This window comes from Poecilia reticulata, chromosome 18 (genome assembly GCF_904066995.2).
Source record: "Poecilia reticulata chromosome 18, P_reticulata-male-v2, whole genome shotgun sequence".
Taxonomy (NCBI): domain Eukaryota; kingdom Metazoa; phylum Chordata; class Actinopteri; order Cyprinodontiformes; family Poeciliidae; genus Poecilia; species Poecilia reticulata.
In genome coordinates, this window is record NC_088847.1 from 23,624,034 (window position 1) to 23,644,432 (window position 20,399).

The window sequence follows — 20,399 nt, forward strand, 5'->3', positions numbered from 1 at the left end:
CCTATTCCATGAATTATTCAAAACAAATGAGGAATATTTTTTATTGTTTTTACTGCATTTAGCTGAAAAGTAAATGTCTAGATTTAGTTTTTGGAAGGGTTTGAAGTCAAATAGTGACATTTTGATTGTTTTTACCATCATGTTGGATAGAAGATCCAGTCTGAAGCAATAAACGTGACTTTTAGAGAGTTGTTTAAAACAAAAGAAAAACTTTGGGAGCGACGCATTATCACTTGGTTTTGATTTAAATGAATACATTTCAAAATTAGTTCAGAGTGAGAAATGTTCAATGTAAGAGTTGTAAATAATTACGGCAAACCCACAGAACCACATTAATGTGATTCTACACTTCAGGTCTATTTTGATCTAAATAAACAAAAGTAAAAATGTTCTAAATAGTATTATAGTCAACTTTATAAAGCAAACCAGCAGCATCATAACAGTTTTAATATGCTTGTTTCATTTAGCAGAAAACTGTTGTCAATACAAAACAAGTTTACATAAGAAAAAACTGATCTTGACAGGAATCAACAAAATAAAAAAGCATAATGAAAACACAGTCATAAAGCATGTTTTATCATCATATTATTTTTTTCTACATAGTTTATTTGGGTAAATCATCTACAGCGACTGACTTTTTACAGCGCTTGAGAAAATAAAATGAATAGATTCCCTCCACCCGTCTGCATTTAGGCATTCACAGATTTTGAAGATAGATGGATTATTATTCAAATATTCCACAAATTACAGCTTGAGAAACTGGAATACATAAACAAAATGTTTCTAGTGATTGAACTATTAAAATAGATTATTATAAGCATGTTTAATTCTCCAAAAGTCAAAATTCAATGGATTTTATGGTATTCTTTGTTTGTATCTGGATTAAAACTTGTTTTACTACTTGTCAGAAAATTATATATATATATATATATATATATATATATATATATATATATATATATATATATGTATATATATATATTATAATGTCAATAACAAACTGGACTTCCTAGTTAAGAGTTGCAACATTAAATAGTGCATTTATAGCATCTCATTTGAATTCCTAAAATAAAATGAACTGGTGCTGTTTGAATGCATATATAAACGCCAAGCAGAACTAAGACGGCTCCAAAAACAGGAAGTGGATTATAACCCAGTGCATTCTGGGTAAATACAACCAAAACAGACGCTCGTGTCTAGCGCTAGCAGAGAAATGACAGAAGAGAAACGTTACAATCACTAAAATCTGATGATACTCCATTTTTGTTTACATTTTATGAAAAAGGAAGTTGCGCTCTTTTTGTCTTCTTCAGGGGTTTTCATGTAATTTATTTCAGTGGTTCTTGGTGCAGCGCCCCCACAGGCGAGGAGGGGAACAACAGCGCAGCAGCTGAAAAAGTCCCAAATGTTGCATTTAGGTCCCAATTCACACCCAGTCTACTGGACCATCAGGGGCGAAAACATTCTTCAAATGTTGTAATGAAGCTTCAATGGAAATTGTTCTTGCAGCACATAAAATTTCCTGATCTGTGTAGAAACATCAGAGGTAAGACCAGACTGCTGGGGACATTAAACCAAGCTACACAAGCCATGATCAAGCAGTTACTCTTTTTGTCTGACATGAAGAAGACAGTCCAAATCAGACTGCCACTAAACCTCAAAAGCAGAACTCCCAGAATGGTGACAATGGTGTAAAAGGCTCTCCTCTTCAACTGGCTGACCCTCTCACCGCCCTGCTCTCCTGGACCTGGACGGACCAAAACACGCAGAACCGCAAGGCTGCAGGCCGACATGATTATCAGCGAGATCAGCAAGAAGCAGAAATCCATGGCGAGGAAAACGTCTTTCAGCACGAACAAGCTCAGCCTTACGACGCAGAGCAGCCAGATACAGGAGATGCAGACGTTTCTGATCCTGGTTCCCCGTTCGTTCCTGAGGCCCAGGTAGGTGACGGGGTGGACCACGGCCAGGTAGCGCTCCACGCACGTTAAGACGTGAAACGACGTCTCGCCGTACCAGATGAAGGACGACAGAAGTCCTCCCACGAATACGTCCATTACGTTTTCAGTATAGATGCCCATGACGAAAGGGACCAGCCTGAAGACACAAAACGTCTCCATGACAACAATGTGGTAAGTGAAGCAGTCAAAGTGACTCAACGCCGCCGTCGCGCCGGTGGAGCGTCTTCGCTTCCACTCTCTGAGAGCGGAGAGGAGGATGAAGACGCTGAGGGGGAGAAGAAGGACGATGTGGGTGATGTAGAAGGCGGCGAAGCTGAAGGAACTCGGTCTGGAGATGAAGCAGTAAAAACTTTCAGAGATGAAGAAGATGGAGGGAGGAAGAAGAGTCTCCAGTGATGAGGAGGAGTTAGCCGACATGTCTGGTTGGAGAAACGAAATGGAGTAAAATTAGAAAACATCATGCAGAGCGAAGGAGCAAATCAAATAACTTCAAAAAACATTCACACCGTTTCACATTTTGTCACATATCAACCATAAACCTGTTACTTCATTGGGGTTTTATGTTTTTTATGTTTAATATTTACTAATGATGTAAAATCAAAAGTTTAGTCATCATTTTTATTTGGCCTTCCTGAAACAATATTTTGAATAAACACCTATCAATAGAGCAGCTGCACCCATACAAAGATTTGGTGTAGTTTATTTTGTAATGTTTACTTAAAAATACAAATTCCCGATTTTTACTTTTACTCATAAAGCATGTATTATTTATACCAAATATACAATTATGCTTTGTGTTTTTTTATCAATCCCCCCAAAAATTCAAGAAAGCATATAGATTCATTGTTACAAAAAATAATAGTTTATTTACTAAAAAAGTTCATTTTGAACTCTAATTTAGATCACACAGAAAACTGTTATTTTTTTCAGTTCTATTCCATCTTTTATTCATTTCATGTATTCATTTTTGCTCAAAAGGTCTTGCCATATTTTTGTTACAGTTGGTTTAAAGGTACTTCCATATTAGTTTATTTTTTCCATATATATCCATCCATTATTTTATGTTAATTTTCTGTCCTTTGTGCTTTTTAATTAATTTTCTCTTTATATCAACACTGGGGGTTTTTTTCCCCACTGATTTGTTTTTACTTAAACTTTCAATAAATAAAAAAAATCCATAATGAGTTTGATGTCAAACTCTGGAAGTTATTTATTTGCCCCTGCATATGTAAAAGCATCGGTTCTGAGAACAAACAACGTTTAATTTGATAATAATTTAAGAATATGAAAGCAACACTAACCTTTCAGATGTCCGATTCTCACTTTGAATTCACACAAATTGTGTTGTGTGGCTTTTCTGCAGGTTCCTTTAACCTCTGAGACAAATCTGACTGTGGGTTATTTGCATTGGCTTCACATGTTATATTTATTATTTTTGTACTGACATCAACCCAATAATTAATGATTTTATGTGAGAAATGGCTAAATCAAATCCTTTCTAATCTTGTTAAAAATGTAAATTGTTTTTCATCTTTTTTAAAATGTGAAGAATCCAGTAAAACTTTAGTATTTCAATACATGACTTCTCTTAGTTTATAGGAGATTCCCTTTAGTATAAAAACAATATCTACATTGTAATTTCTATGCAGATGACAGGTTAGAAAATTATTGATGATTTTACTGCTTTTCTTTTTAACACTGCAGTTGAGCTCAAAATTATTCACTCAAAAAAGTAAAATTTAAGTTAAGTTAAACCAAGAAGTTTATTTGTTTTTATTTGCTATCAGAAATTAACTTCTGAGTTAATTTGGACTTTACTGTTGACAACAAATAGTTTTTAATGATCAATTATGTTTGATGGATGAGTATTTTATAACTTCTGTTAGAATTGTCTGTGAAAACGTCTGAAAAAGTTATTTTGTCATAATCCCAAAATGGCTAAAAACACATTCAGCTAAAGCTCCCGAGTGTTTCACTCAGCTCACATGATTATGGAATAATATATAGCAATTATATTGATTTATCATATCTGTGACTTTTATTTCATGTAAATGTTAATAGAAGAGAAATGCTTTCTGCAAAGCAACCAGTGGTTTTAGTTTTTTTGTTTCTGGAAATAAAAAGATTGATGAACTGTCAAATGCAAATAAGCATTGAGAGTTTTAAATGAACATTTATCCTTAGAGAGTAAATGCAAACTCCATTGTCATCTGTATTTCTTTTATTTGGTTGTTATTACAGAGATTTGACAGAATTAAAATCTGGAAAAGTTTGGCTCGTTTACTGAAAATACATCCAGGATTAAAGCACTTTGATTAGAGATATACTGTTAGGTATTTTCTGAAACCTACATGGAAAAAGAGAACCACAGACAACGTATATGAGTTTTTAGCCGACTTCTGCAGAAGGAGAAAAACTCTGTCAACTGCTCCATCGAGCCGTTCACAGAGCGTTCTGCCAATCTTTGGATACAGCTTGTCTTTTATTATCAAACTTCAAAGAGGGAGGAAAGGCAAGATAAGACAGCAGAGGAAACAGCTGAGGTCGTAAAACATTTTACCTAAACACAGCAAAGGTCGTAAAACAATTTAACATCTGTCCCATGATCTGAGCCCGGTTCAAATCTCGGTCAAACTGTTTCACATGAAGATAACAGGCAGCTGTGACTTCTAGGTCAGTTCACACTTACAGTTTAAAGAGGAGAACACTTTAACCTGATTAACATTAAGTAACAACAAAATGATAATACCAAAAAATCCCTATCATATACAAGGAGGGTTTAAACAATAAAGAGCTTTATTTTACATTAGAGTACAAGATGCAAGGTGCGGTACGTTACATTAATGAAGAAAACAAAATAAACAAAGACAAAGAAACCTGTCTTTTAATATATTAACTGTGTACGAGTGAGAGTTTATAAGCAGTGATGGTTGTATGAATGACATGATCAGCAGGTGGAGCAATTAAAAAACTAATAATGAGAATAATAAGAATAAAACACTTAATTATCCGAGAGGCAGGTAAATGTAGATATACGATGGATCAATAGAGCAAAATTATTTCTAAGTGGAGTTTGTTATATTTCATACAGGAACTAAAACACATTTTTTAATAAACAAAAATTTTAAAAACAGGTTTGTTTTTTTAAATTTTTTTATTTACACCATTAACCAGAAAACAAGAAATATAAATGTTTTTTTTTCTTTTATAGAAATTAATTGATTTGGCCAGTTAAAACTTTAATAAAAATATATAGAAATTAATCTAGAAGTAGATTAATTTCTATATAATCTTTATGATGTTTTTATGACAATTTTTTTGTTGTCAAAAACATAATAAAGTGACTGCAGCCCTACTGAGAAGCACTGAGTACAGACAATGATGGACATAATTATGTAACAAAGTGATTTTTGCCCCCAATAGATTAAACATGCATGTTATTTTAAAAAGTACATAATTTGCATTTAATGACTACTAATGGATGAGCCATTTATCCAGTATTATTTTCAAAAATAATACTGGCAAGCTAGCTGTAGCGTCGTACATCGAGCTGATGTCACGGCAACTGAAAGGTAGTTTACATGCAGTGCTTTGCGGACCACCTGTTTGAGAAAGACAGTTTTAGGTTAATAGAAATTCACCAAACAAATAAAAATCTGACCTAAACCTCAGTAAGAGCCTGCAGCCGCTCGCTCTCTGAGTCATTCCTTCGTCCGTATCTTCATTTTCTGCTGGTTTTCAGACAAACGCATCGCCCTGCTTTCTGCACAAAGAGCAACGGTTGCACCAGGCTACCGGGAAGGTTGAACCAAGAGTTGCATGCTAGCACCAAACAATTAAGTTCAACTTCTAGCATACTTAGCAAAACCCAAAGAAACCCCCAAGAAAATCTGACTATGAGCGCCCCCAGTATGGCCAAGATGGTGTACAACGCTTTATACTTCAGCTGTTCTCTCCCAGTCGAGCTTCCGCTCCGTTTCCCCGGGCCCGGACGAATCAAAACACAAAGAACGGACAAGCAGCAAAAGCAAGTGACAAATATTGTAATTATCGAAAAGAGCAAACTCAGGGCAACAGAAACAACTGGTTCTATGAAAGCCGCTGCTGTGAAGTTAAGCAGCCAGGCGCAGGAAATGCAAACGTTTCTGAGCAGAACCCCTCTCTCGTTTCTCAGACCCAGGTACGTGACGGGGTGAACGACAGCCAGGTAATGCTCCAAGCACATCAGCAGGTGAAAGAAGGTCTCTCCATAACTAGTAAAACAATATAAAGAGTACCCAAATGACATTAGGCTTAGACATTCACTGGAAACGGCGCAGACACAGACGAAACATCCCAAAACGCCGATGAGCTCCAGGACGGCCACATGGTGTGTGAAGCAGTCGGAGTGTTTCACTGAAGCGTTTCGACGGCGCTGCTGGAAAGCGTGGCGGAGGATGAAGACGCAGAGCGGCAGGAGCAGAAATGTGTCCACGATGCAGAAAGTGGTGAAGACTATGGAGTTTGGTTTGTCCAGAAGACAACGGATGAAGTGAAACGTGGTGGAGTTTGTGGATGAAAGGCCTGGAGGAGAGGAAGAAAAGAAAATCCTACAAATTATGATCCACCAACGAACTTTGTCATTAAGTAATTCACTCATAATATATTTACATTTTCCTTACACGCAAAAACCACCGCTAAAATAAAAAGTCTGACAATACAATGGAGGCTGTTACCTTCATTTCCGCAGACGGTAAAAGTGAGCAAAAATAAATCAGATTAATGGAAAAGCCAATGTCGAATAAAATTATTTTTGATAAAAAGTAAACATTTACATGTGTTGATGCCAACAACTTATCATGTGAACAAACATATTCACATGATTTTAATTGCATTTCTAATTTAAAATTCTTTTTTTTCACGGTTAGGTTTTGCTCAGATTTGCAATGGAAACAGTTTTTGTTACCCTAAAGAAATGATCAAAGTGTGCAGCTTCTGTTTAAACGGTTTAGAAACACAAATAGCGAGACGGATGTGAACGCCTCCCATCAGACGCCTGATTCTTTTAGGTTAAAACTGCCTAATATTTGGAATGTGTACATCTCTCCCATCACCTGCTAAACTAAGGTTTGCACTTTTCTAAGAGCCGTTTTGTTTCCAAACATTCATGTTAGTTGTTTATGCAACACAAGTCCATTTTTGTAGGTTAAACTGAAGCTAATCTTGACTTGTGAATTATTTTTCCCCATATTTAAGACTTTTGAAATGCCTCAGCAAGCAGTTATTAAAGTTTCCCCACCTCTAAGTTGTGAATTTTATTTGTAAAAGTAGTAAAAGAGAGACCTACATGGATCAGTGTCTTGTCCTGAGCTCCTGCTTTGCATCGTTCCTCAGGTCGGACGCTCCAGCTCTGAAAATATGTCGCATCTAAAGCCCACTTTGTGCCACTTCACCTTCCTTAGTGGGTTATTCTTAAATGTGCTTAGTTTGCATAGTGAACACACGGACCCATGACAAATGATTAATGCTAATAGATCGATTTTTTCCAGAAGACAAGCATGACCTTGGACTGCATGTTTCATTCAGTTTTGAAGGATTTTTACGTCAGTAAAAGCTCTAAGAGAGGCTGAACTTTCACCCGTAAGGTAAAACATCTGTTAACTTAATTTGATTTGTTTGAGTTGTTTGTAAAACTACGAATCTGTGCGGTGAATTTCAGAGGAGTAATGTTACGCAATGTCATTTCACAGCACAATCATCTAATCGTGTTGCTTTCCGTTGTTATATGTTACATAAAGGAAAATTGAGCTCATCGTTTTGAAATTGGCCTCTGTCTCTTTAAGACGTTCCTGTGTTTCCCCCCAGAAACAATCAGAGTGAAACTCCTGGTATGTGTTTGATGAGGTAACATCATAACGTGACCTAAAGCTCAGAAAAGTCAATTTTACATTAAATTCCCCAAAGCTTTAAAGGCCAGACGGGAGATGTTTTCATGTTTTCTTTGAGGAAGTGACACTTCTGCAGGTTTTTATTCATGTTTGTAGAGGCAAATAAATGAATACATTTGTAAATATTGAGAATAATACTTTAAAAGGTACATTTTCAGCACCAGCTATGAATTTAATAGATTCTGTTTTGATTCTTCTTTTGGTATTTTACATTTCCTCTCAACAACAGAATTTGGAAGATTTCTTCCTCATCTTCTGTTATGATGACTTTAATGTATTTCAGAGTTTTTTATTAAGTATTTTGAATCATCTAAGTTAAGGTTACAAAAATCTGCCAACTATTGGGACATCGTGTGTAATCTCATTTAATTGATTTTGTTTGTGCAAATATATGGATAAATCTTTAAACCTCATATGAAAATCACACATTTATTTTTTCCCTGAGGATTTCAGGCATATCAAATGATTTGTCAATAAAATACGGAACAGTGGAAACAGTCAAATGCCAAACGGATTGATTTATTATTGACAATAGACCATGGAGTTCATACCTCATTTTTTATTTACATACATTTATTCCCACTTTGCATCATTTCAAGGAATGAAAATATAAACAATTATTGGTACAACCATCCAACAATCCCCAGATCTTTAGTTTTCACAGTGCCAGTCGTTTACATGAGGTGTACGTGAATTCATCCAGGTGATTTACCTGAATAGTTTCATCATTGTGACATTGTTTTAATAATGCAAATAATGAATTTGCTTGTCAGGAGACAGATTAATCTTTAACACCAGCCTAAATAACACATTAAAGTAGATTTGTTAAATTAAGTGACTTTTACTTTTGTTACTACACAAGAAAAAGAAACGTAACAGTTTTTAGCAACACATTAACACCAAAAGCTCACATGTGAATCTGCTAAACATCATGTTAACGCTAAAGCTTCGCATGTTAATATTGTCATGAATATCTGTGCAACAAATGTAAAATTCATTTTGTACATGGTTCTGCAAAATTTAAAACTTGGAAAAACATAAACATTGTAAAATTAAATAAGATTACATCCATAACAATAAATGATTTCCTGCAACCACTTAAAACATTGTTATACAAGTAATTTCCATCAAGCTGGCAGGAAACCCTCCCTGGTGTTTTCTGCTGTATGAAATGCGTAAAAAGTTGAACACGTGAAGTTTACATTGTGTAGAAACTTGGAAAAGCAGTCAGCATGTGGAATGGTGCCACATGCTTTGAATGTGTCAATTATGTTGTTTTTAACGTCTAAAAGATGTGAAGAAATTGTGAAACTGCAAAGTTTTAATTGGAAAATTAAATTTGTAACAGCAGCTGTGTTTCTATTGACAATATTGCTAAAAAATATTCTGCTTAATGGAAACATGACAACTTTGAATTTTTTTTTATTGTATTAGAATGAGTTGTTTTTTCTGGCCATGTCAAAATGACAGGAACATTTTTCTCACATCGCAACAGGAAAGAGGTGGACAGGAAGTGGCTGGAGGATGATGGAGTGACATGTTTTTAAATGACTTGTCACGTGAAGAAACTTATTTATGTGATTTTAACTCTATATTTTAATTTATTAGAAACACTGCAATTGTGAGATTGTGGTTTTTTTGGACATTAGTGGAATATGGACAGATTTGTGCACATCTGTATTGGAGAGCTACGGCTAGTTTAACATTTGAAGCATGTGGGAAACACGGAACATGTGGAAAGTTTGTCATGTGTTTGACATTTTGAAAGCACATTCAAAACACAAATATACTCCAGATATAGAACTTATAATGTGTGTTAAGGTGTTAAAACTAATGGAAATTGTCCAGCACGTCTCTTCGTGTTGCACATTTTGCAACATTTTCAGCCGAGCTTTTTGGGGTGCGTTCACACTGCAGCCTGAAGTGACCAATTCCGATTTTTTTTTGACGTAATGCGACCTGTATCCAATCTTTTCATGGCAGTGTGAACAGCACAGGTCGGATTCTTTTTCGAATGTGACCCATATCCGATACGTATCCGATTCAAATGCGACCTAATGTTCAGGTCGCATTCATCCGAACTGAACGTCACTGATTCTCAACAAATCTCACTATTCTGCTTCCTGATACGCGCAAGTGGGAAGAAAAACAACAACCATGACGGATTATATGAGGATTAAGTTGTTAATATGCTGCTCCAGCCGGGTAACAACTTCAAATATATAAGCTAAGCTCCACCGTTAGCCTCCATGTTTACTTCCGCAAACAATGAGCACTACTTCTTTTTATGGCGGTTGGCAGAACACTGAGAACGCTGACGCTATTGCGGCCTCTACTGTGCATGCGGGACACTTTCAGGTCGTTTGCCCGTTCAGACTGCATAACACATACAGGTCGCATTTACTGGCAGTGTGAACAGCTCGGCAAAAAAATCGGAATTGGGTCACTTCAGGCTGCAGTGCGAACGCATCCGAAAAAGCTCGGCTGAAAATATTGCAAAATGTGCAACACAAAGAGACGTGCTGGACCATTTCTATTAGTTTTAACATCTTAACACACATTATAAGTTCTATATCTGGAGTATATTTGTATTTTGAATGTGCTTTCAAAATGTCAAACACATGACAAACTTGGTTGCGCATCATCATCACAGAGTAGAGACGGGAGAATCTTGAGCTAAGGCAGCATCCCCAATAAATCCTTTCACTGTTTGTTCCTGCAGCACGCAAACTTTCTCATTTTGTGCAGAAACAACAGAGGCATCACGAGGCTGCTTGGCAGATTGCACCAGATGATTCCAGCCATGACCAAGCATTCATTCTTCATCTGGGTTACAAATATTCCAGCCCAGACGAGGCTGGACACAAACCTCAGTGCCAGAACGATCAGTATGACCACCATGGTGTGGAAGGCTTTCTGCTTGGAGCGGTCAGGCCGCTCTCTGGCCGGCTCCCCTGGGCCCGGACGGACCAGAACGCACAGAGCAGAGAGATTACAGAACAACGTGATCAGCAACGAAACAACCACCAGGCAGAAATCCAGAACGAAGGCTGCTTTACTCTTTACACACAAGCCCATCCTCAGACAGCAGAGCAGCCAGACGAAGCCGACGCAGACATTTCTGATCCTGGTTCCCCGTTCGCTCTTGAGGCTCCTGTAGGTGAGGGGCTGAACCACAGCCAGGTAATGATCCGCACACGTTAAGACATGAAAAGCTGTTTCTCCATACCAAACGAAGGACGAGAGAACGCCTCCGACAAATACCGCCGGCACGTTGTTTGTGTGTACGCCAAAGAAATAGGGAACGAGCTTAACGACGTAAAACGTCTCTATGATGGTGGTGTGGTAGGTGAAGCAGGCGAAGTGGCTCCAGGCGTGGGGACGTTTTTGTTGCCATGCGGCGACGAGGACGAGGATGATGAGCGGGAGGAGGAGGATGATGGTGGCGATGTTGTAGACGATGAAGATGAAGGAGCTCGGTCTGGTGATGAAGCAGTGCTGGTCTACGGAGAGGAGCGAGAAAGAGTGTGGCTGGAGGAGTGAGGAAGACGAGTTGGCCGACATGTTCAGAGGAGGCTGCGAATAAATTGCATTAAATCAATTCAACAAATTGAAAATGGGATTAATCTAAAAATATATATTTGTTCCTCAAAAGTTAAGTAAGTTGGTTCTGTTTCTTGGATTTTTTTTAATTTAACATTAACAACTTTTGTACTTGTAAATACTTTAATAAGTTCAAATAATTTGAGTTTCATTATTTGTTTCGATGCTTTTGAAGACTTTTACTATCTTTATCATTTTTAGAAATCCTGTTTCTTCCCTACACCATTGTTTTTTTTTGTCCCAGTAATCCTAATCTTTGTCTAACAATTCCTATCAAAATGACAATTTAATTTAATTTTTTTGTGTGTGTCGTTGTTTATCTGCAAAGCATTTGGTATGAAAAATCCTCTACAAATAAAGTTAATGTAGAGAATTACACATGTCATCCTAATGCAACGCCACAGAAAAAGGGACATTATAAATATATTGTGTGAAAACATTTGAATAAATACTGACACTGGGGAAAAACACTGTAAATTTAGCTTTATGCATTAAAATTTGACCTTCATGACAGTTTATCAGCTCTCAATCTCCTGAATACTAACTATTTGTTTGGTTTGTTCTGTTTTACAAATCTGCAGCTCAACTTGTGTCATTTTTGCTTGTTCAGTATATTTTATTTGAGTTGCTTTGTTAAATGTAAAGCTAAATATTTCAGTTTTTGTAAAGACGGCTGAGAGTAAAATCCTGTTCGTGTAAATCAATAAGTTTTTTTTTTTTTTTAATTTAGAAACAGTCTGTTTGCTCTGTTTCAGATTTCATGCTATAAAATGAAAGTGTTATAAACTACAAACACTGGAATGTTATGTAGAAATATTTGCTCCTAACGTCGATTTAACTTCAAATGTTTGACAAACTACAACAAAAAGACTTAAAACATATATAACCTGGAAACAGTCATAATATAAGAACTACCTGGAATTGAACACATTTTCTGTTATGAAATTATAAATTATAAAATAAAATAAAACGCACAGACCTTATTATTGTTCTTGTTTGGTTTTCCGGGGTCTTTGTCGCTCCGTTTTGGCTCCGGACAATTTGGCAGATTTATTGCTCTGGTCATTTATTTCAGTTGCAAACAGCAGCCTGGACCTCTGGAGCAGGATTTAAATGTGGTAAATAACATTTGCATTGGATTCTTATTTATTATCGACACATTTACATCTATGGGCTCGATGGCTTCAGTAGGTTGACAAACTAATTTGTAAATAAATAATGTGTTTGTCGACGTTTATCAAACTCAAACCATAAGTGATGTTTTATTCACTCATGAAAAACAAAAACTGTATTTTCTGTAACTTTGATTTCATGTTATAGTCGTTTTGTTTTGTCTCCATCTGCAGATTCATTTGTTTTCAAAGTGATGGATTTGAATCAGTTTATCATTTTGACATCGTTTTAGTTATGCAAAAAAAAAAAAAACGTGTTTGCATTTTACACGGTGGACAAATTAAAGAGTGATGTTTGGTTGCCATAACAACAAGCTTTTAACCGATTTGTTTTCAAGTCAGCAGAAATCAGTGAAAGGAGTTATTTTAAGGACATCTGTGACTAAAATCTCATGACTTATGATAATAGTCACTTTGTTATTTAGTCGACTATTTTAAACATGTTAAACATGTTAATCCCAGAGAGAAAGTTATGAGAAGAAGAAACAGTTTTACATTGTGAGTTTGTTTTGTTTTTTTATTGAACTTTTAAGAAGAAGTCAGTCATTGTTTTTCTTTTAAACTAACAAAAATAAAACTTTCCTCTGATGTTTGATTTTAATCCATGATGGAAATTAAATTGAAGATTTTTTGGTGATACTTTGCAAAGTCTGCGATTTCTGCTCGATGTTCTCAGTGTGTGTGTAGCATAGTTAAAATGTTACATGTGCATAGAGAAAAGGAGCTGAACTGGATTCATTTAGCAGCTTCCTAGACGTTTTGATTGGTTGTCGTTTTAGGGAAGGTGGGATCAAACCTACAACTTTCAATATGTCCTATTGAAAGCTGAAATTTTACTCATTTTGAGTCACAATGCACCCATTTTACTCTCTCCACAGCCGTCATTTATAACATATCTCCCTTCTTTTTTCAGATATGTCGAGAAACTCATCATCGTTCTCAAATGAGAGCGTCTTCGGCTCGTCATCGTTAAACATGTGCTGCTCCTTCATCACGCCGAGCTCCTCTGTCTTCTCCGGATGCTACCTGGTCCTGGTTTCAGTCGTCCTCCCCGCCTCCATCCCGATCCTCTGCCGTGGTTTCCAGCAGTGGAAACAAACCTCTTCCTCCTCCACAGCCGCAAATGTGAGTCACTCTGACCACTTCACCTTCCACCTGGCTGTCACGGAGCTGGTCGGCGTCAGTGGGTCCATCTGCTGCTGTTGGGGAATCTATGAGTCTGATGTAAACATGGTAACAGCCGGTGACTATCTGTGGTTATTTTCATGGTTTGGGGAGACGCCGTTTCAAATGCTGACCTGTTTGGAGCATTACCTGGCCGTCGGTCACCCCGTAACCTACCAGAGCTCCAGAAAAGGAAAATCAGGAATAATGTGGTTGCTGCTGTTTGGCTGCTTTGTGTTGTTGGAACTTGTTGCATGTTGAGCAGCTTCCTGATTGGAAATGTCTTGATCTGGATGGTTTTTCTCGCTGTGGGTTTTTTCTGTAACTTCTGGATTATGTTCCTTCTGATTCGTCCTGGTCCGGGTGAAAAGCCTGGGCTCAAGAAAAAACTGGACCAGCGAAAGCGAAGAGCGTTTATTGTTATTGTGTCAATACTGATGGTGCTGCTGCTGCGATGTGCTATAAATATAGTTTGGTTTGTCATATCCCTGTCTGAAACAGACCGTCACTGTTTGGTCATGTTTCTCACGCTGCCTGGGAGTTTGATGCTTCCTCTGCCGTTTCTGCACAAAGCAGGGAAACTACAGCGGCGCAAAAATGCCAAATGAAGGCAGGATTTTCAAGATGGACTCCAGGGAAACTAAATTATAAAGAATGGTTGGACTAAATGAAAGACTTTAGTTTGTTAATATTTAACTAAAACTCTCAGAAATGTTTTATTTAGAGATTTAGTGGATAATTTTATTAATCTACAAATGACTTTGGATAAGTAACCCATTTCTCAGATTCTCTGGATTTAAGCTAAAGGTTGTAAGTTGTAACTTTTTCTTCATCGTTTTATTTTGTATTGTTTTATAAGATTAGTAGTCTTGATTTTTGGCACTATTTATTATCTTGACTTGAAATACGCTTTATAAGTAAATGCAGCTGTTCATAAGTGTTAGCTTATAAAGAGCTAAAGTGGGAAGAAAATCACCCAATTGATTTAGTGTACAAGTGTTGGATATGAAGCTAGAATTATGTTCTGGTGTAGATTAATGTTGGCTAAAATGAGGTTTGACAAAAGCCTGGTCACGTCACACATTATGTAATTTTTACAGGAAAAGACTTAAACCAACACTTCAGCCAATGTTCTAATTTATATGATGAAAAAAATATGTAATATTTTATGTTAAAATTCCTTTGAAGTCATAAATGTTTGTATCGTTTTGTTTTGTGTGCCATGTCCGCAGCAGAATGATCATTTACATCAAAATGTCTTATTCTGCAGTTGTGTATCTAAAAAGCTCATCAGGATTCTGAATTTGTGATTTGCATGATTTATAAGACATAATTATCACAATTTCAGGAAATAGGGGTTTTGGATTTGTTTTGTGTGTGAGGATGAGTTTAACTTTCTGAAAATAAAGTGAAAAACTGTGCAGGTGGCGGCATGCTGAAGGTTTCCGCTGCGTGTTTACAAATGTAATTGATGGAGAACTGGCGCCCCCTGGCGGTGAACATGCACACTCCGTTTGCAGCAAAGACCAAATTTAGGAACCAACATTTCTATTTCTAACAAACTTCAGGATTTCATCAATCTAAATTACTCTGTTCATTATTAAATCACTGGGCGGAGGCCAAACACAGATCCTTGATCATCAGCTGGTTAAAGACATCATAATGCTAAAACATTCAAAAACTGTAAGTTCAGACAATAAATAAATAAATAAATAAATAAGGACAAAGCCAGATGATAAACTCAAAACTGAAGAACATCTTGTTCACCAAAGAAGCCTATAAATATTATCAGTAAAAAGAGAGCAGGAGTCCTTTGAATTAAAAATCCCTATATTTGATAGCAAGTATTCTTTTAAAACATCAAACTTATTAGGACACATTTCAATGCTAAATTATGGTTATTAAATAAAGCAAAGAAGAAAAAAAAATCAACACTTTCATCTGCTTTTAATAGAAAGTACCAGTATGCAAAAAAACAACATTTGCCATCACACATTTCTTACAGAAATAATAAAAACTCATGAAGTAGTCATCTTCGCTCTGAAGTGATTGAGGGGTAGGACAAATGTACTAATCGTCACTTGTTTAAATGTCATTTACGTTAAAATATTGACCAGGATATTTATATTTTTTCCCAGGAAAGAGTGGAAAGTACAAAAAAACCCCATTGTGAAATAAAAACAACTGGTGACTTTTTTCAGGCAGGTCGTATTTTAATCAAGTCTTGGGAGAAAATTTCCAAGAACAATTAAAAAGACGCTCCTCCAGAAACAATAAAACATTTTCGAATTAATCAATTTCCATGGAAATAAAGGAGAATACGGCTGCAAACAGACTCGCAATTATACAACTATACATCTTTGAAAAGCAAAAGCAGAGCCTCCTACACAACCAACAAGAATGTGGCCAGTTTTTCTGGGTGGTAAGTCAACAACAAAACACTTTTCTTTTCCAGCATACAGCGGCAAAACCAGCTGAAGAAATGTTCTGCAGATTGGCCTGGGTTGCTAGGAGACGGGCAGAACTAGGTTTTGGTTGCTCGGTAACAGGCTGGGCTTCCCTGGGGTTGCTAGGTGAAGCACAGTGCCTGCTGAATCATGACGTTACATTCTTGAGGTTTTTAAACACCAAAGAATATTAACTTATTGCTAAAAAAAACTGATGATTTTTAAAAGCGCTGGGGTCGTGTTGGAACCAGTAGAGTCTCAAAATAAAGAACAAAAACAGGCAAAATGTGAATTTTGCATTATATGCACCCTTTAAGAAAAAAACTGAACAAGTAAAATGTTCCAATTCATAAGAATGGTAAAGTGAATAAATATTTCCCTAGACAAACATTTTAAATATTAACCCTAAAAGTGTAACTTCTCTATCAAACATTGCAGCTTACAGCACTGTAGTTCTCCTGCTCTGTGTAGAAACAGCAGCGGTAGCACCAGGCTGCTTGGGATGGTGAACCAGACACATGACACTATTACGACGCAATCATCCGCTCCTTGTCTGAGGTACAGGAGAAGGTAAAGCGCTCCCCATGTTATCCTCAGCAGGAGAGCTGCCAGAATAGCAGAAATGGTGTAAAAAGCCCTCTGCTTGGACGGGTCGACCCGGTCCCGGTTTTCAGCCTGTTCGCCGGGACCGGGCCGGATCAGGACACACAGCACAGACAGGCTGCAGAAGGAAACGCTCGTTAGGGAAACGATCAACATGCAGGCAGGGAAAACCGTATCCCTCACAGAAATTAAAGTAATTCCGATAAAGCAAAGCAACCAAACGCAGCCGACGACGCCGTTCCTGATTCGGATCCCTCTCTCATTCCTAAATCCCACGTAGGCGATGGGATGAACCACAGCCAGGTAGCGCTCCACGCACGTCAGGACATGAAAGGACATCTGGCCGTACCACACAAAGAACATAACATAGACCCCACCGAATATCAGGTTTAAATTATTGCTACTGATGCCAATGAAGGAGACAATGTATCCCAACACATCGATGAGCTCCATGGTCACCAGATGATAGGTGAAGTAGTCGGTGTGACTCATCGTCCCTGAGGAAGAGGACGGACTCTTCTTGTGCTGCTGAAGACCGAGGTTGAGAACAAAGAGGCAGAGAGGGAGGGTGAGGAATATTCGGATGACGTTGAACATGGTGTAGATGAAGGAGCTCGGGCTGGAGCTGAGGCAGAATGTGTAGAAAGAGCTGGGGAAGACGCCGGAGGACATGTTGGAGTTCGGAAGGCTGCTGTTGGAGAACGAAGAGGCGTTCACGGACATTTCTGCTGAACATGAATACATGGCAAATGGATTAAACAAAAGGAGCACACTGCAAAAACACAAAACCTTACCAAGTATTTTTGATCTAGTTTCTAGTGCAAACATCTTAGTACAGTTGAAATCAGACAAAACTAAGCAATAAGTAATTTTTTATCCAGATATAAAACTTGTTTTAAATCAATAATCCCTGAATATTGATGAAAACTTACTTATAAGTGAAATAATCTGCCAGTGGAATAAGAAATTTTAACTTGTAAAATGTGAAAATGTCTAAAAAGTTAGTTTTTTAAAATTATTATTTCAAGTGTACTAAGATATCTGCTCAAAAAACTACAAAAAATATTCAGTAACATTTTGTTTTTGCAGTGTACCGTAATCAGCAGCGGCACAAAATATTCTAAATGTAAACATTTGAATGAATAGATTCGTAAATAAATGTTTAAACTAGGAATTGTTATTTCTGTCGATTCTGGTTTTAAATTTCATACTAACCCCACATTTCTAAAAATCTACGCAGCTAAAACTGTAAAGGTTAAAGTTCAACAAAAAATGAATTCAGAGTAGCCTTTTTTTTTTCTTTTTAAAAATAAATCAACTCACCTACTGAATAAGGACAAACAAAATTAAAAGTACAGAGAGGCAATACAAGACATTTGTCAAAATGTTATATTTAGCATTAAATAATAAAAATATTGCTTGAGTGTTGCAGTATTAAACTATACATAATGTTGATAAAATATTCATCTCTTAATGAAATGCTGATGTCATAAAAACAGTTTTAATACTTAATATTAACTTCTGAAACATCACCCACCTTGATTCTTTGACGACTTTCTCCTGCTTGTCTTGCAGAGTTAGAGACAGCTGTAAAATGATCCCTCATCTGGTAAATAGTTCTAATGTCGAATGAAATGTCGAATATGAAATGTCGAAACAAAAGTCCAAGTGGTTTTTGCATGTTGCAAACAAATTAGCTTTCAGTCATTCTTTTTTTGAATGAGTTATTGCTGTAGGAAAATTACACGATTAAAATATCAGATTACACGTGAGAGCAGGACTCTCCCAAACAAACACGCACAAAAACATAAACTGTTATAAAACTGAACATTTGACTTATTTATAAATTATTGCAATAGAAATACATCCCAAGAAAAGGCAAAATCACAAACAAGACAAACAAGGACTTACTTGTGACAAAATACAAATACTGAGGAGCACAATGTAAAAACACCTTGGATTAATAATTGGCTAACTATTCTAAATGTGAAGGATTTGTATTTGTTTATGGTTGATTAACAACCTAACTTCACAGCACATATATCAGACTGCAGGTTTTGTAAATTCACACTAACATGATTGCCATGAGGTGGCACAGTGGCGCAGTTGGTAGAGCTGTTGCCTTGTAGCAAGAAGGTTCTGGGTTCGATTCCCGGCCTGGGGTCTTTCTGCATGGAGTTTGCATGTTCTCCCTGTGCATGCGTGGGTTTTCTCCGGGTTCCTCCCACAGTCCAAAAACATGACTGTTAGGTTACTTGGCCTCTCCAAATTGCCCCTAGGTGTGAGTGTGTGTGTGCATGGTTGTGTGTCCTGTGTGTCTCTGTGTTGCCCTACGACAGACTGGCGACCTGTCCAGGGTGTACCCTGCCTCAAAACGTTAGCTGGAGATGGGCACCAGCAACCCTCCCGACCCAATTAAGTGACAAGGGTGCAAGAAAATGGATGGATGATTGCCATGACGCCGGTGCCGCCACATGAAGAACTGGAGAAAACCTCCGACAAACAAACTGCTATAAAGGCAGAAGTCTATTAGAAATCAATCAATTAGATTTTTAAAAAAATACCAGGGTGTTTAATCTAAACATACATATGTGTGTACATCAATACAGACACCACTAATGTCTGTATTGATGTCCTTACACTCCTTACCGGTTGGTGGCGGTAACGATTACCTGACCTTTTTCTTTAACCAACCGCCAATAAAACTGAAAAGAAGAAGAACTCAACCCGTTACCCAAAACTATTTTTGCCTTATCAACCAAAACTGAGGTAAAAACAGCAGGAACATTTTTCAAAGAGTCCTACATCAGGTCTTCACGGTTATTTCCGGAAACAACGTAGAAACCGTCGTTAGAGACCAAGTCTTTCTCAGCCAGAGGAAGAATGAGGGAGACAAAGTCTCACTGGATGCGTGAAAGCTGGCGGGATGCGTTTTCTAGAGGAAAAGCTGGTGAGTAATGACTTAAATAATACCGGGTTGGGAAAATCTGCCTTCAGGAAATGCTTAAAAATTAGCATTAGCATAAAAAGGTGCTTAACTGTAAATACCGCTGTATGTTTTCATGCTGCCTTAAGAGTTATCTATGAAATATACACACATAAAATCAAGTACTTTGATTTGACTATCATACAGTGTCATTATGACAAAAAAATAAAAATAAAAAATGGGACGTTTACCTCAAGTTACCTTTTTTACGTGTGGTAGTTGCCGCCGTCGGTCACCTTGGACATGGAGTCGGCTGCAGGCCTTCATTCATTTCTCACTTTATTCCAGACTCCGTTTGGTTTTTTGGAAATGTAATAAATTGTATTTCTCCTCTAAATGCTCTGGGTAACAGCTCTGGGGTCGCATGTTCCCCTCTGATAACGTTTTACCATAATTTCCTGTTATTTTCCTCGAAAATGACGGCAATAATTAGCAATAATTAACCCCGGCTATGTTTACGGAAGTTCACTTCTCTAAACAAGGGGCGTGTACTTCCGGTCAAATTACGACCGACCGCTGATTGGTCCGTTTCTGAA

The 20,399-nt window shown here is 37.2% G+C and overlaps 2 protein-coding genes across 2 annotated transcripts; both read right to left on the reverse strand.

Moving 5' to 3' along the window:
• Nucleotides 1–1,007: 1,007 nt before the first annotated feature.
• On the reverse strand, nucleotides 1,008–20,399 carry LOC145548751 (uncharacterized). Its single transcript, XM_081599685.1, has 2 exons — nucleotides 20,065–20,399; nucleotides 1,008–2,380 (listed from the first exon to the last, which is right to left on the reverse strand). The coding sequence occupies exon 2, from the start codon at nucleotides 2,376–2,378 to the stop codon at nucleotides 1,488–1,490; it is 891 nt and encodes a 296-aa protein (XP_081455811.1). The 5' UTR covers nucleotides 2,379–2,380; nucleotides 20,065–20,399; the 3' UTR covers nucleotides 1,008–1,487.
• LOC145548750 (uncharacterized) lies at nucleotides 13,393–20,047 on the reverse strand. Its single transcript, XM_081599684.1, has one exon. It carries the CDS (start codon nucleotides 17,703–17,705, stop codon nucleotides 16,680–16,682), a length of 1,026 nt encoding a protein of 341 aa, XP_081455810.1. The 5' UTR covers nucleotides 17,706–20,047; the 3' UTR covers nucleotides 13,393–16,679.

Excerpts from the sequence above, each read along its gene's own strand:
- LOC145548750 (XM_081599684.1), bottom strand. The coding sequence starts at position 17,705 with ATGTTTGCACTAGAAACTAGATCAAAAATACTTGGTAAGGTTTTGTGT.
- LOC145548751 (XM_081599685.1), bottom strand. The coding sequence starts at position 2,378 with ATGTCGGCTAACTCCTCCTCATCACTGGAGACTCTTCTTCCTCCCTCC.